The 16,011-nt window shown below is 44.6% G+C and overlaps 1 protein-coding gene across 1 annotated transcript in view; it reads right to left on the reverse strand.

Annotated features, from left to right (window-relative positions):
* Positions 1 to 10,461: 10,461 nt before the first annotated feature.
* CCDC60 (coiled-coil domain containing 60) overlaps positions 10,462 to 16,011 on the reverse strand; it is a 219,047-nt gene continuing 213,497 nt past the window's right edge. Inside the window, exons 14-15 of the mRNA XM_069081446.1 lie at positions 14,962 to 15,151; positions 10,462 to 10,566 (exon numbers count right to left, since the gene is read on the reverse strand). Coding sequence (XP_068937547.1) covers positions 10,462 to 10,566; positions 14,962 to 15,151 — 295 coding nt within the window. The remainder of the gene's footprint in view (positions 10,567 to 14,961; positions 15,152 to 16,011) is intronic.

Here is a 16,011-nt window from a genome sequence, read left to right on the forward strand (position 1 = left end):
CACAGGATCAGTTGAATATGAAGGGATGATATCTAAAAAAATAAACCTAAGAGGCAAGAGAGGAATATATTAGGAGGAGAAAGGGGAGAAATAGATTAGGGTGAATAATCTCATATAAAAGAACAAGAGAACTCTGTTACAATGGAGGGGAAGAGCAGGAAGGTGAAAGGGAATGGGTCAATCTTATTCTCTTTGAATTTGGCTTAACGAGGGAATAACATACACATTCAATTGGGTATCTTACCCTACCAGAAAGCAGAGGGGAAGGGGATAAGAGGGGAGATGATAGAAGGGAGGGCAGATTGGAGGAGAGGGTAGTTAGAAGCAAATGCTTTTGAAAAGGGACAGTGTCAAAGTAGAAAACAGAATAAGTGGGGAGTGGTATAGGATGGAGGGAAATATAGTTAGTCTTTCACAATATAACTACTAGGGAAATGTTTTGTGTTAATTCCAAGTGTGTTAATACATGTACAACTTATGTTGAATTACTTGTCTTCCCAGTGGGAGTGGGTGAGGCGGAAAGAAGGAAAAGTCTCTGGAACTCAAAGTTTCAAAAATAAATGTTAAAAAAAACAATTGTTTTTTTTTTTTACATGCAATTGGGAAATAAGATATACAGGCACTGGGTATAGAAATCTATCTTGCCCTACTAAAAAGTTGGGGGGAGATGGAGGAGGATATAAGAGAGAACAGATTGGGGGAAGGGGTATTCAGGAGGCTTGCTATTTTGGGGTGGGGTTAGGGGAAAGATGGGGAGAAAAATTTGTAACTCAAAATCTTGTGGAAATGAATGTTGAAAACTAAAAATAAATAATTTGGAATAAAAGAAATGTGATCTCTGGGAGCAAAGAAAAGAACAGAATATGGACTTGAGATAACTAGTTCTAGAATCTGAGAGTTGGGCTGCAGAGAGAACACTACTTGGAGAGTGGAATTTAGAGGCACCAAATAGGATGGAATCTACGTTTGCCTTATTACCATGGTAATAGAAGTTTGTGTCCATTCTTCGCATGTGCATTTGTGGCAGAGCACACCACAGACATTTTTGGGGGGAATGTTTTGAAGTTACTGTTATTACTATGACATCTTAGTAAATGCCTTTGCTGAGGACTATTTACTGTTGTTATGCAGTCATGTCTGAATCTTTGTGACCCTATGGACTGTAGCACTCTAAGTGCTTCTATCCTCTATCTCTTGAAGTCTGTCCAAGTTCACGTTCATTATTTCCATGACACTATCTATCCATCTCATCCTCTGCCATCCCCTTTTCCTTTTTTGCATTCAATCTTTCCCAACATCAGGGTCTTCTCCAATGAGTCCGGTCTTCTCATTATGTGGCCAAAGTATTTAAGCTTCAGCTTTAGTATTTGTGAATAGCAGGAATTAATTTCTTTAAGTACTGACTGGTTTGACCTCCTTGCTATCCAAGGGACTCTAAGCATCTTCTCCAGAACCGCAATTCAAGTGCATTAATTCCACAGCACTCGACTTTTCTTATAGTGCAATCCTCACAGTCATATGTTGCTACTGGAAAAACCATAGCTTTGACTATACAGGCTTTTAAAGGCAATATAGCTGCCTTTTAGTATGCAGTATAGATTTGCCATAGATTTCCTTCTAAGGAGCACCTTTTAATTTCATGGCTGCAGTTGCCATCTTCAGTGATCTTTGAGTCCAAGAATAAATAATTTTACACTGCTTCCATTTCTTCTCCATTTGCCAGAAAGTGATGGAACCACTTGCCAAGTGTTTCAGCAATGCCATATTCACAATGCCTATGGAGATTACAGATATGCTGATATAATTATCCATCACAAAATACGTCATGCTTGCCATATGGGGGAATAAACTAGAAAATTTATTAAGATACCAAAAGACTGAGTCCCAAAACCAGAAAGTGAAAGCCATCAGAGTAGTTATGATATTGGCACAGGTAGATAAAGTAGAAAGCACCCACATTTTCAAGCCTTTAAAACAGAACAAGCTACCTCAGGCAAAGATCCTCCTCTCCCCACTCACAGCAACCACCCAGCGTCCGGGAAGCGCGCTCCCAGCAGCTCCGGCCCCTGGCAGTCCTCAGCAGGAGTCCCTAGCAGAAATTCTGGCTAACTCAAAAAGGGCTTCGCACTGCCGCTGCCGCTGCTGCTGCCTCTGCTGCTGCCGCCGCCGTCGCCGCCACCGCCAGCCACCGCAGGAACTCCAGCTTGGCTTCCGCTTCCTCTTGCTCCACCCCTTCCTGCTACGTCAGCAAGTCCAATGGGGCATGGAAGATCTTTAAATCCCATAACCCTTACACCAAGATCTCTATTTTTAATGTTGTTTCAAATCAGTTTTTATACTTTCCCTTTTCACCCTCATCAAGAGGCTTCTTAATTCCTCTTCACTTTCTGCCAAAGAGTTGTATTGTCTAAGATTAGTTGATATCTAATATTATTTAAGATTGTTGATATTTCTCCCGGCAACCTTAATTCTGGCTTTTGATTGATCCTGTCTGAAATTTCACATGATATACTCTGCATATAAGTTAAATAAATAAGGCAACAATATGCGGCCTTGTCATGCTGCTTTTCCAATTTTAAACCAATTAGTTGCTCCATATTTGGTTCTAACTGTTTCTCTTTGGCCTGCATATAGGTTGCTTGGGAGGCAGGTAAGATGATCTGGTACTCCCATCTCTTTGAGGACTTAATGCATTTTGTTTGATCTACACAGTCCAAAGGCTCTAGCATAGTCAATAAAACAGAAGTAGATGTTTTTCTGGAGCTCCCTTGCTTTCTCCATAATCCAGTGAATGTTGGCAATTTGGTCTCTAGTTCCTCTGCCTTTTTGAAAACCAGTCTGTTCTTCTGGTAATTCTTGGTTCACATATTGCTGAAGCCCAGCTTGCAGAATCTTAAGTATCAGTTTGCTGGTGTGTGAAATAAGTGAAATTGTTTGGTAATTTGAACATTTCTTGGCATTGCCCTTCTTTAGGCTTGGGGTGTTTCCAATTCAGTGGTTACTGTTGTTTTCCAAATTTGTTGGTATTTTGTGGGCACCACTACAACAGCATCATCCTCTAGGGTTTTAATTATCTCAGCTGGAATTCTATCACCCGCACTATCCTTATTATTAGTAATGCTTCCTAAGGTTCACTTGACTTCATTCTCCAAGACATCAGGCCATAGATCAGTAACCACAGCATTGCGGTTATTGGTGATGTCCAGATATTTCTTGTACAGCTCTTTTGTGTATTCTTGCCACCTCTTCTGCTTCTGTTAAATCCCTATCATCTTTGTCTTTTATCATGCCTATTTGTGCATGAAACTTTCCTTTGATATCTCTATTTTTAAAGAGATCTCATCTTTCCCATTCTATTGTTTTCTTCTCTTTCTTTGCATTGCTCATGTAGGAAAACTTTCTTACCTCTGAATATGAAGTAAAGGTGCTGAATAAATTTAAGGGAATAGATCTGGTAGATAGAGTGCCTGAAGAACCATGGATGGAGGTTTGTAATATTGTATAGGAGGAAGCAACAAAAACATTTCAAAGAAAAAGAAGTGTGAGAAAGCAAAATGACTGTCTGATGAGGCTTTACAAATAGCTGAGGAGAGAAGGAAAGTGAAAGGTAAAGGAGAAAAGATATACCCAATTGAATGCTGTTCACTGATTAATTATTAGCTGGAAGAACTCTGGTGGGGGCTCATGAACTATTGTAGTAGTACTCAGACCCACAGTATGCCCTAGAACTGGTAGAAGTCATCACCTCCCTGGAAACTTAACCTGTGAGAATAAGTGCAGGTTTGGAAAACAGCTCAGAGGAAGTGTTACATCTGGAAAAAATATTTCTAGAACTAACCCAAACCAGAATGGATAGTCTCTGGGAGGTAGAGAGTTTTCATTTATTGGAAGTCTTTATGCAGACACTAGATGATAACTTGTCAAGTATGCTGTAGTGGGGATTTTTTTTCAGGTGTAATTTGATCGGTCACTGAGGTCTCTGAAATTTTTTGATTTTGTGAATCTCACCTAAAGCTTTTAGATATCTTTTACAGTCACTCATGTGAGGGAGAATCCAGCTGTGTTTCATTTCAGGCAAAAGAAGAGTGGTAGTATGACTGTATGATAGTATTATTCACAGAAATGGGGAATGTGAGAGGAGAGATGGGTCAGGGATGTGGGTGGAGAGATATGGTGAATCCCATTTTGAGCATATTCAATTTGAGATGCCTAAGGGATATAAAAATGGAGCTTTCCAGCAGACTGTTTGCTATATATAGTATGGGGTTCAGCAGAGAAATTAGGGCTGAAGATACAGATTTAGCAGTCATGTGCAGAGGGGTATTAATTGAACCCACAGGGGCTAATGTCGTCAAGAAAGAGAGTAAAGTCAAAGAATGGAAGAGGACTCAGGACAATGGACACCCACAGTTAGGAATATGAAGAAAGAAGCCAGCAAAAGAGGCTGAGAAGAAACGGTCAAACAGGTCGTAAGACAATAAAAGAATAATAGTATTGTGGAAGCCAAGGGAGGAGAGAGCATCTAAGGGAAGGAGGAGGCAGTCCATAAGGCTGAAGGCTTAAGAGAAGTCATGAAATGATGAGGTCTGAGAAAAGGCCATTGGAGTTAGCAATAAAGACATTATTTGTAAGCACAAAGAGAATCATTTCAGTCAAGTGGTGGGGACAGAAGTCACACTGCAAGGAAATGAGCAGAGGGCATAACTATGTTCTCTTTGTGAAACAACATAGAACTGGGTAGCAAAGATGCCATGTCCAGTTTTGCTTAGCTCTCTGAGGCTTCTTTTCCTACTAAGGTTGGTAGCCACCTAGCATATGTCTCCAGAACCAAGTTCTCTTTTTCTCTCTCTTATTTACCTATATCTTTTTGCTCAATCCTGCTGGGTGATTGTCCCCAATGCAGGACCATCTCAGAGGGCAAATGTTCATTGACCTTATATCGTGTATCCTATATAGTTGAGAAGAGGAAGACAAAGGAGCAGAGGTAACTTGAGGGACCTTGCTACTATTGAAAGAGTGCTAAATTTATAGTCAGAAGACTTATGCTCAAATCTTGGCTTTCTATCTGAATGACCTTGGGCAAAACACAGATCCTTTTTGGGCCTCAGTATCCCCATTTGTAAAACAAAGGATTTGGAATAGATAATCTTTGAGATCCCAATATTTCAATGATCTTTGGTCACTTAACTCTCCTGGTCCTTGGTTACCCCATTCATAGAAAGGGGTATGGATTAGGTGGCCACTAAGGCCTAGCTATGGTCTATGGCCCTAAATCCATGACCATTAGTGTGTGTAATGCTGACTTGCACCACAAGAGGTCAGTCCAGGACTGAAAATTCAACACGGTGGCTGTGGAGGCTGACGCCCGGGCAGGGCAGTATGGAAGGACAGAGATCCGGGCTTCTGCCCACTGCCCTGTGCCCGCACAGCCTGCTCCCCCAGCAGGACGCACTCGAGACCCCCAGTTACCGGCAGTCCTCATCTGCTCTCTTCAGGCCATATCTGAGCACCCTGGAAAGGCCTCCACTTGGAGGCCCCTCTCCGAGCCGAGCCGCCATTTCAGGAGAGGTTCAGGCCATGCTGGCGTCCCTCACTCTGCCCCCCTCTTATGTGTCTCCCTCATTAGAGTGGAAACGGCTTGAGGGCAGAGCCTAGCAATGTGTGTGTGTGTGTGTGTGTGTGTGTGTGTGTGTGTGTGTGTGTGTGTGTGTGTGCGAGTCCACATGGTTCTTTTGTATCCCCAGCACTTACAGCTGTGCTTGGTACGTAACAAGAAGCACTTAATAAAAGTTCTCTCTCCCCCCCCCTCCCCCTCTCCCTCTTTCTCTCTCTTCTTCTTCTTCTTCCCCTTCCTCTTCTTCCTCCTCCTCCTCTTCTTCTTCCTCCTCTCTCTCCTTTCTTTCACTCATTCCCCTTTCCCTCTTCCTTCCTCCCCAATCTTTTCTCTCATTCTTCTCTCTCTCTCTCCCTCCCTCTGACTCTGTCTCTCTCTCTGTTTGTGTCTCTCTGTCTTCATCTCTTTCTTTCTCTTGGCTAGGGGAAGTTGTGATGAGGAAGAGAAGAGATCCCAGGGCATGGGCACTGCTTGGAGCAAAGCCAGTCACAGGGGGTTACCTAGGAGAGTGAGTCCCTCCTGTGGTCTGCCCTGCTCATCTGCAGGTCCTGTAGTGAAGGGGACAGTGTGGCTATGGGGTGAGAGGAGCTGGGTCACATCCCAAGTCTGATGCCCACTCCCTGTGTGACCTTGGGCAAGTGATTTCATCTCTGGAACCTCAGTTTTCCCCACTCTACAATTACGGCGTTGGATTGGGTCTCTTAATGACAGTGAGAGGGAAAGGATCATAGAGGTAGAATTAGATGAACCTTAGAATTAAAGGCCCTATAGTCTCCAAATTGGGCAATTGGGACAGCTAGGTGGCACCATACATAGTGCATAGAGCATTGGGCCTGGAATCAGGAAGACAGCATCCTGAGTTCAAATGCGGCCTCAGACACTAGCTGTAGTGAAGAAGTGTAATGGGAATGTAAATTTTAAAGATCTTCCCTGCCCCTAGGCTAAAGTGCACCTGGAGCCTGGGGAGGGAGGCTTGTTTTTCAGTAGATACTTCTTGATTAGCCAGTGAGTCAATAAGGTTGTTACATTCTCTGAGCCAGGAGAAGGGTATATAAACCCTGATTTGAGGCTTTGTTTTGGGGCTCACTTTGAGAAGTGTTCTGTGATTTGGTCAGATGAAACTCTGGAAAGCCGTTGTCCAGAGCCCCCCGGCTTTGAAACCCAGATGTTGTTTGGTATGGATGTAATGGTTGGACAGTTTGGAAATCTGTCTACTTGATCTGTTTCTGTCTTGATAATTCTGTCTGTATATTCTGAAGTTCGGGGTGCTGACCTCTTTCCCCTGAACTACATAAACGATATATGTTTGACTGATTAAAGTAAGCTTGTTAACCCATTTTGAGTTGCTTTCCTTTATCAAAGCAGATCTAAGAACCTGTGTGAGCAGCCACCCTGGGTGCTTGCTGCTACAACAAGTCACTTCACCCTGTTTGCCTCAGTTTCCTCATCTGTAAAATGAGCTGGAGAAAGAAATGTCAAACCACTCCAATAGTTTTCCACCAAGAAAACCCCACATGGGAGAGTCAGACATGAATAAAAAATAATTTGACAACCAGTCTCCAAATCCCTCATTTTACAGATGAACTGAATCCTAGAGGTAAGACAATTTCCCCAAAGTCACACAATCAAGTCACAGTCAAGTGAAGTCAACAGACATTTATTAAGTGCTTAGGATGAAAAGAAAGGACCAAAGAAACCCCTGTCCTTAAGGAGCAGACACTCTAATGGGAGAGAGGCGGTGCAAGCAGCTCTGTAGAAACAAGTTGTAGATTGGATAAATTGGAGATACTCGGCAGAGGGAAGGCACGGGAGTCAAGGGACAGGGGCAAGGTCTCTTACAGAAGGTGGACTTTTAGCTGGGACATAAAAGAAGTCAAGGAAGCCAGAGGGTAAAGGAGAGCAGGGGGAGCATTCCAGGCCTGGGGGAGAGCTGGTGACAATGCCCAGGCTGAAGATGGAGGAACAGCCAAGAGGTCAATGTCATTGGAGGGGAGTAAAGTCTAAGAAAGCAGGAAAGGTAGGGAGGGGTAAGAAAGAGATGGAAACACCAAATAGAGTATTTTATATTTGACCCTGGAGGCAAAAGGGAGTCACTGTAATTTATTAAAATAGAGGAATGATGTGTTCAGTCATTTCAATTGTATTTGACTCTTCATGACCCCATTTGGGGTTTCCTTGGCAAAGGTACTGGAGTGGCTTGTCATTTTTCTTCCTCATTCTACAGATGAGAAAACTGAGGCCAACAGGGTGAAGTGACTTGCCCAGAGTCACACAGCTAGCATCTGAGGCCATATTTGAACTCTGGAAGATGAGCCTTCCTGACTCTAGGCATTATGACAACATTTAGCTACCAGAACTGTGCTTTAGGAAAATCAGTTCAACAGCTGAGTAGAGCTGACTTGATGCAGGCTGACACCCCCCTCCACCCCATACCCCCTCCCCAGAAGATAGTCCAGGCATGAGATGATAAGGGCTGGCACCAGGTTGACGACAGTGTCAGAGGAGAGAAGGGGCACGTTCAGGAGATGTAACACACTAAGAGCATTTTTCTTTATTTCCAGCTTTGTTCAAGAGAGGTAATAGCTAAACAGGGTTGTCTAGGGCACTGAAGTTACAGTGATTGCCCATCCTTCACAAAACTAAGTAATCTTCCTAATGTAATTCTCTGATAATATGACTTCTCCACTCTGAAACCTTCAATGGCTCCCATTGTCTACTGGACATAGGTTTAAACTCCTCACTCTGCCACTGTGGTCTTCCAGAGTCCAATCCAGAGCACTCCTCTTCCATAAAGACCCGAGTTCAAATCCTGGCTCTATTCCACCACTTACTGCCTGAGGCTCAGTTTTCCCAGCTGTAAAATGAATGAATTGGACCAGAAGGCCTCTGAGGTCCCTCCCAGCTTCAGATTTGTGGTCCTTTGGGCTGTCCCCTGGGGCGGACTCTTCTGCTCTCATTCATCTAGTCACAGATTCAGAGGAGGGGTGGATCATGGAGACTTAGTTCATCTCATTTTGCAGATGTGGGAAGAGGTGCAGACCTGCCTTGCCTCAGGTCCCACAGGTATATCAGAAGTGAGATTTGAACCTGGGTCCTCTGACCCTAGTCAGAAGTCTTCCCACTGTACCCCAGCTCCTCACCTGGTATCCCTCACGGCTTTCAGGGCTCAGCTCAGGCTCCCCCTCCTCTGTGGAGACTTCCCTGATGTTTACCCTTCCCCTTTTTAGCTTCTCCCCCCAGATTCTCAGAACACTTTGACCAGGCCTATTCTTTGCATCTTTCTCACCCTTTCTTTTCACAATTATTCTTGTACATGCCATTTTTTTCAGAGACATGCTGGAGCCAGCTCTTACCGGTTCGCAAGAGGCAATTTTAAATTTTCAGCGTGAGCGTTATCCCTGGGAACTGACAAATTCACACATCAAAGCTTGGTTGATTTTCTTGATTGTCCAGACTTCAGCAACGGAGAAAATGCTACTAATGCTAAGTTGTTGGAGAACCGGTTGTTAAAGACTTACCATCTCATTCTACTTAGACTAAATTCTTCAAGAGTAGACCCAGGTCACACCTCGCTATCACAGAGCACATGGTGGGTATTTCATAAGGGTTTGCTGGTTGGAAGGGCCTTGAATCTTATCACACAAATCTTATCCCTATTTTGGAAGGTGGGAGGAAAGTTCAGGCTTCCTCCATCATAAAACAGAGCTATAATTAGGGCTGGGTGACCTTCCCCAACCCATCAATTCCAGTGCCTTCCCTCTGTTAATTATTTCCTGTTTAGCCTTCATACAGCTTGCTTTCTATATATTTCTTTTCATGTTGTTTCCTCCATTAGATTGTAAGCTCCTTGAGGGCAGGGACTGTCTTTGCCTCTTTTTGTATCCCCAGGATTTAACACAGTGACTGGCATATAGTAGGTGCTTAATAAATGTTTATTGATTAATTGACCCACAGCAACTTTGTCTCAGGGTGCTGAAATTCAGAGACAGTTGACAGCCCTTCTATTCTTTTAGCAGTTTAGACATAACATAATTTACTACCTAGTAAGAATAATAAATAGGAAAATGCCTGATGTTTCAATTCTTCCTCCACTCCCCCCCCCCCCCCCCCAGGGCCCATAAGTAGCCTCCCCAACTGGTGTTTTGAGAGTGTGTTTCATGCTGTTTTCCCCAGGGGCAAAAAAAATCATGCTGTCCCAGCTCAGACCAAGAATGCTCCCAACATGTCCGATATTCATTTTCATTTTATTACCAACAATAAATTGCATTTGGTGGAAAGTAGTAAAGAGAAATCGGGAATGGGTGGAACATTGGACCGAGCCTGATAGAACACTAGAGTGATGGACCTGAGAGGAGGGAAGGTAAGTGGATTTGGAGGAGCCTGGTGGATTCCAGAAGGCTGGGTTGTTGGAGAACAGAGCCCCAGTGGGAGATCCCCTCTGGGTCTGGCTTCTGGCATGGAAAGGGTCCCTGAGGGGCTCATATTTTGTCTTATGGTGGCAAACAGCAGTTTCCTTCCTTTTGGGAGGGAAGTTGAGCCCTGATGAAAAGCAGGGATGGGAGCCAGACTTTGCTCATTTAGGGAGCGTGACATGAGAGCAGGAAATGAGAAGCTTGGGAGCTCTGACCAGGCCTGGGGAGGAGGCAGAGTTAGCTTTCTTCCTCTTGGCTCTTCTGTGAACTTCCTGGGCAGTGGGGCTGTAGCTGAGGGCAGTACCTTTCCAGGGATTGCCGAGCACCAGCCTCCCAAGGGCTCCCACACTTCCACCTACATTTTCCCCATCTTCCTCAATAGTGTTCCCATGGTCAGACTGGGCCATCCCTTGGCCATCTCTGACTTTGGCCTCTCTAGGGGGGTGGGGCACTGTGGGATCGTACGGGAAGGTTGACCCGAGTCCGAAGCCACTTGATATAATCCACTTGGGGCATCTGGACAATATGCTCTCGTACAAACTGCAGGAAGAAAGAGACACAGTAAGCAGGTGTGAGCAGAGAAGTGGGACCCTCCCTCTGGAGGAATAGGGCCCCCTGGGAACCACAGGTTCATGTAAGCTTGGAGTTGGAAGGGACCTCAAGGATCACAGTGCCCAACAGATGGCCACCTGAATAAAAATCCCCCCCTACAACCTTGTGCACAAGGAACCCTTGGACTCTTGGTGAGGAGGAGCCCATGACCTCCAAAGGAAAGAATGCTAACTCTGGAGATCAAGGAACCTGAGTTCAAATTCCACCTCTGACCCTTTTGTGGTTGTTCAATCATGTCCAACTCTTCATGGCCCAATTTGGAGTTTTTTTGGCAGAGTTACTGGAGTGGTTTGTGATTTCCTTCTCAAGAAACTGAGGCAAACAGGGTGAAGTGACTTGTCCAGGATCACATAGCTAGTAAGTGTCTTAGGCTGGATTTGAATTCAGGTCTTCTGACTCCAGGCCTGGGGCTCTATCCACTGTCCCATCTAGCCACCTAACAAGTATCTAGCAGCCTTTATGACTTGTAGAAAACTTGGATGGGTTCATTTCTTTGGACCTCAGTTTCCTCATCTGTAAAATGAGGAGGCTGAGCTAGAAGGCCTCATGTCAGAAGTGCCTTCCAGTTCTAGACTCAGGATCTTCTAAGTCCAGCTCACGCCTGGGGTGGAGTGTGGTGTGTCTTCAACCCAGGAACCACCATCCATTCCTTAGTGGAAGGAGCCAGCTGGAGGGCAGACCCTTCACATGTTAAGGACTTCATTTTCAAGCCTCTGCCTGCCTACACCATCATCAACATGGCACAGTGGATCTGGGCTCAAATCTTGGCTTTGCATCTTCCTACCTGAATGACCTTGACAAATTCACTTCTCCTCTCCAGACCCTGGTTTCTTCCTCTGTCACATGAGAATTTGTACTTGAGGACCCTCCCAGGTCTCTATCTCGAGCCTCTGTTTAACACTGTGACCTTGGGGCAAGTAATTTAACTCTTTAGAAACTCAGCATCCACATCTGTAAAATGGGGACAATAATCCCCACTGTGCCTATGTCACAGGGGGATTCATAGGCTCACCTCTGGAGCTGTGAAGGACCAATCCCTTCCTATTTTTTTTTCTGGAGGGAGGAAGGTAGGGCAGCTGGGGTTAAGTGACTTGCCCAAGGTCACATGGCTAGTTTTGGGTCAATCCCTTCCTTTTGACAGCTAAGGAAACTGAGGCCCAAAGGAGCAGAGACAGAATTGGAAACGTGAACCTTGAGGGTCATAGCTGTAAGGGATTGTCAAGGCTCATTGAGTCTTACCCCACTCATCTTACACATGGGGATATGGAGTTGCATTGAGGTCATGCCTAAGGTCATGCCATTAAAGGATAAAGCTGGGATTGGAAACCGAGGCCCCAGACTCCACATCTGGAGCTCTTTCCCACAATGCCTCAAAGGCGAGGTGCAAATAAGAAAACGGATAAAAAGAACTTTGCACATTTTAAAGCTCTCTATAAATCTGGGCTATTATTAGTAACGTAGGGTCATTTTGGAGAAGATTGCTTCTCCTTTTTCCCTGTTTTCTACATTTCTTCTGATATTTTTGTCTTGCACACACTCAGCGTTACTTCGGGCATCTGTGAAAGTCTCTTAGCAAAGGCGCCTCTCAGATAAGTGGGGAAGCCCGATTGGAGGCTGTCTGAAGGCAGGCCCTTTGGGTGTCGTCTTTACCACTGACTTATAGGCAATGGAGCATTTGAGGTCCGTTACAGTAATTCCCAATGCCCCCTTATTCTATGTATTAAGACAAGACTAGGGGTGCACAGGAGGAAGCTCGAACTTGACTCCAAGAGAGCCGATTGTTAAATTTTTAGTGTGAGTATTTACACCTCAGATAAGCAAATGCTACAAACAAGAGCAGGTAATAAATGTGGATTAAATTTAAAAGTGTGTTCTGTATGTATCTTCCCCTCCTCAGAAAGCTGGTTGTTAAACATTTAGCAGGACCCCCTGGGGATCTAGCAAGGAGGCTGGAATTTATGGCCATACTGGGGACAGTAGTCCTGGGATAACTGGGGCTGGAGAAAATGACAGCCATGTTTGAGCCTTGACCTATGAGACAAATACTAGTACAGCCCATTGAATTAAAAGCACAGTTTGACAGTTTCAAGAGCTCTGTATGCCTATCCCTGAGCCGAGTGGGCTTTTAAACCCTGTATAGTCAGGAGCGGAAGAGCAGCTACTGAGAGTTCTGTGGCTTGTGGAGACTTGCTGGACTCTAGGTCTGGAAGACTGGAGTTCCAATCTTACCTTGGGCACTTTCCATCTGTGAAACCCTGGGTAAGTCCCTTGTCAGGTTCCCCCTCTGTAAGATGGGGATAATACTAAGCCTTACCTCACAATGCTATTTTAAGGATCAAATGATATAACATATAAACTTAGAGTACTATATAAATTCTGGTTAGTATTATTTGTGGGATTTTATAGATTTCCTACAGAGATTTGACTTTCTCAGGGTTGAGCCTACAGACTTGTTTGTTTAGAGCTGGAAGGGACTAGTCTGTATTACCCATTTTACTCAGGAGGAAACTGAGGCTCAGGGAGTTTAAGTGACTAGAGTTAGACAACTGCTGATTCAGTTGAGAGCCAGGATTCGAACCCAGATCATCTGATTCCAAATCTCTTTCACGTTGTATGATGCCACATTGATTCTCAAGTCAGATTCAGGTATGTTTCTGGCACTTGGGGAGGCAAGGGGAAGAAACAAGCATTTATTAAGCACCTACTGTGTGCCAGGTAAAAGCTAAGTGCTTTACAAACATCATCTCATTTGATTTGACTTGGGAAGGACAGAGAGTTATTATCTGGGTTTCTTAGAAACATTTCCCTGTCATGGGCATCTTTCTTTTGTGCATTCCTTGAGGCAAGGGAGCATTTTTGTATTCTCAAGTACACAGGACAATGCTGAGGACATTCAATGATTATGTGTTCAAAGGATCCTAGATCTAATGTTGGAAGGATCCCTTGAAGACCATCTAGTCCAACCCCCCTCATTTTACAGATGAAGAAAAAAAAGCCCAGGGAGGTGAAGGGATTTCCTCCAAGTTATACAAGCAATAAGCATCAGAGTGGGGTGCTCTAGTCCAACCAACTCATTTAGATGGATGTGGTGAGACTCAGAGGGGTGAATGGATTATTCCTCCAGTCGCAGCTGCTAATGGAGGGGATCAGAGCCCCACGTCTCTAGATTCCTGACCCAACCCTCTCTGCCCACTCTCCCTTGTCACTTCCTTGCTGAATTTTAAATCAACTGACGTGCTGAACAGTGGGGAGAGATCCAGGGGCACCGTGTGTTATACATGTATTTATTTCCTTCCTCCCAGAACCTTAGGGATTGTGGCCAGGCTGAGTGCCTCTTCCAAGTGCTGGAGGGTTAGTTCCCCAGGAGGGGCCGGGTCTATGATGATTGGTCATTCATATACAGGTCTGCCCACCATATTTTGGACACTGGAATTGTTCTGAGATGCCACCTCAATAACTTAATGGTATGATTAGGGGCAGCTGGGTGTGGCACAGTGGATAGAGCACTGGGCCTGGATTCAGGAGGAGTGGCCTCAGACACACCCTAGCTGTGTGACCCTAAGCAAGTCACTTCACCCTGTTTGCCTCAGTTTCCTCATCTGTAAAATGAGCTGGAGAAGGAAATAGAAAACCTTTCTAGTTGTCTTTGCTAAGAAAACCTGAAATGGGGTCACAAAGAATTGGACACAAATGAAATGACTCAACAAACAGCAATGATTATCACAGAGAGTAAGCTAGAGTCAGAGGAAGGGAATCACTCTCTGCTAGTTTTTTCCCTGAATGCAAATGTGCCTTGAACAGCAGTGGCCCTCAAGATCTGGGCTCAGACAGGAAAGGAGGCTCCTTTCTGAAACTTCTCTCAGGGGTTTCACATTTCTGGTTAAGCTTCTTGACTGAAACCCTCCTGGAGTACCTCCAGCTCTGCCCAATGTTCTCCTGCCCTTCCTGCACCCCGAGGTCCAGGCTGATTCACTGTTGGCAGGCATTTTTGCCTGGAGAAGGACCTGAGCCCCTCAATGAACACATGGGTGACCATGGGTGAGAACACAGGCTAAGTCTTTGAAGACATTTGTTAAAATATAGATATTATACATGAGAGGTTACCTTAGTAATACTTGAATTACTTTCTTAGCTTAGTTCCTTTTACCTAGCAAGATTCTGAGCCAATGGTGGGATTGGACAGGGGCATTTCAGTCAGGGCAATAATATAAGAGGTTAGACTGAGACCCTAGTCAGTCAAGGGGCCGCATACCCTGGAGAGGTAGAAGGGCAATTGTTGGAAGTGACCAGAGGGGTCAGGGAGCAGACCTTACTCATGCTTACCTCAATGGCCACAGCGATGTCCGGGGAGCACAGCTCCCATGTACGGAGGTCCTGCAGTACTCTGAGGAGGACGTGTGGACGGATTCTAAGGTCCAAATTCTCTCCGTGCTTTTGCAATTTCTGTAGAATTTTCTTGGCAGGACGATATTTCTTCAAATCTTCAGGGAGTTTGGATAATAAATCAAAGTACCTTCATTTCCAACAGAAGAGATCCAGTTAGAGGAACTGCTAACGAGGTTTTCTTTGGGGGGTCCATCAAGGTCTGAGCCTCAATTACTTTCATTTGTACAACAAAGTGGGTGGGCTAGAGATTCTCTAAGACCCATTCTCAGTTCTTATAAGCTCTGTTCTAAGGGTCCTCCCAACCCTGACATTCTCTAAGGTGCTTTACAGACAATATTGATTCCATATCTTAAGGTGTCAAGTTGCCTGCCCCAGGGATCTCTCTAATAAATGCTTGCTGATTATCTTTGTATGTCCATCCCTAGCACAGTACCTGACACATAGTAGGTGCTTAATAAATCTATGCTGATTGAACCCAACCCACCAGGGTATCACTTTAGTGAGCAGCCGCTTGTGGAGGGCTAAAATCATTCCTCAATCTTTGCTTCAGAGTCATTTGTGACTCTTTGGGAGTTTTCTACTTACTCCCATGAGAGAAGCACCAATTTGGAGAATCCACCCCAAATGTTCACACTGACTATTTGTGCCTGACCTATGGTAGAACATTCTGAGCCTGCATTGGTCTGACTAGCCACAGTTGGACACACTGTAACTTGACTCCAGCATAGTGATGTCATTTTGGTCCTCCTCAAGAACCGAGAACACCACCCACTCACTCCTATGGTTTATTTTCCTTAACCCCACAATTTTCTGCTTTCTGGATCATGGAATTTCTTGGCTCTCATGAATCTTTGTCAATAGCGATGATGCCACAGGTACATCCTTCCTCTATTCTTCGTATGTTGTTTCCCCCTATTATAATGTAAAATCTCCTTGAGGTCAGGGACAATTTTGCTTTCTTATATTTGTATCACCAGGACTTAGCAC

Source organism: Petaurus breviceps, unplaced genomic scaffold (assembly GCF_028583685.1).
Source record: "Petaurus breviceps papuanus isolate PSGF00001 unplaced genomic scaffold, PetGlider_PUasm1.0 99, whole genome shotgun sequence".
Classification (NCBI taxonomy): Eukaryota; Metazoa; Chordata; class Mammalia; order Diprotodontia; family Petauridae; genus Petaurus; species Petaurus breviceps.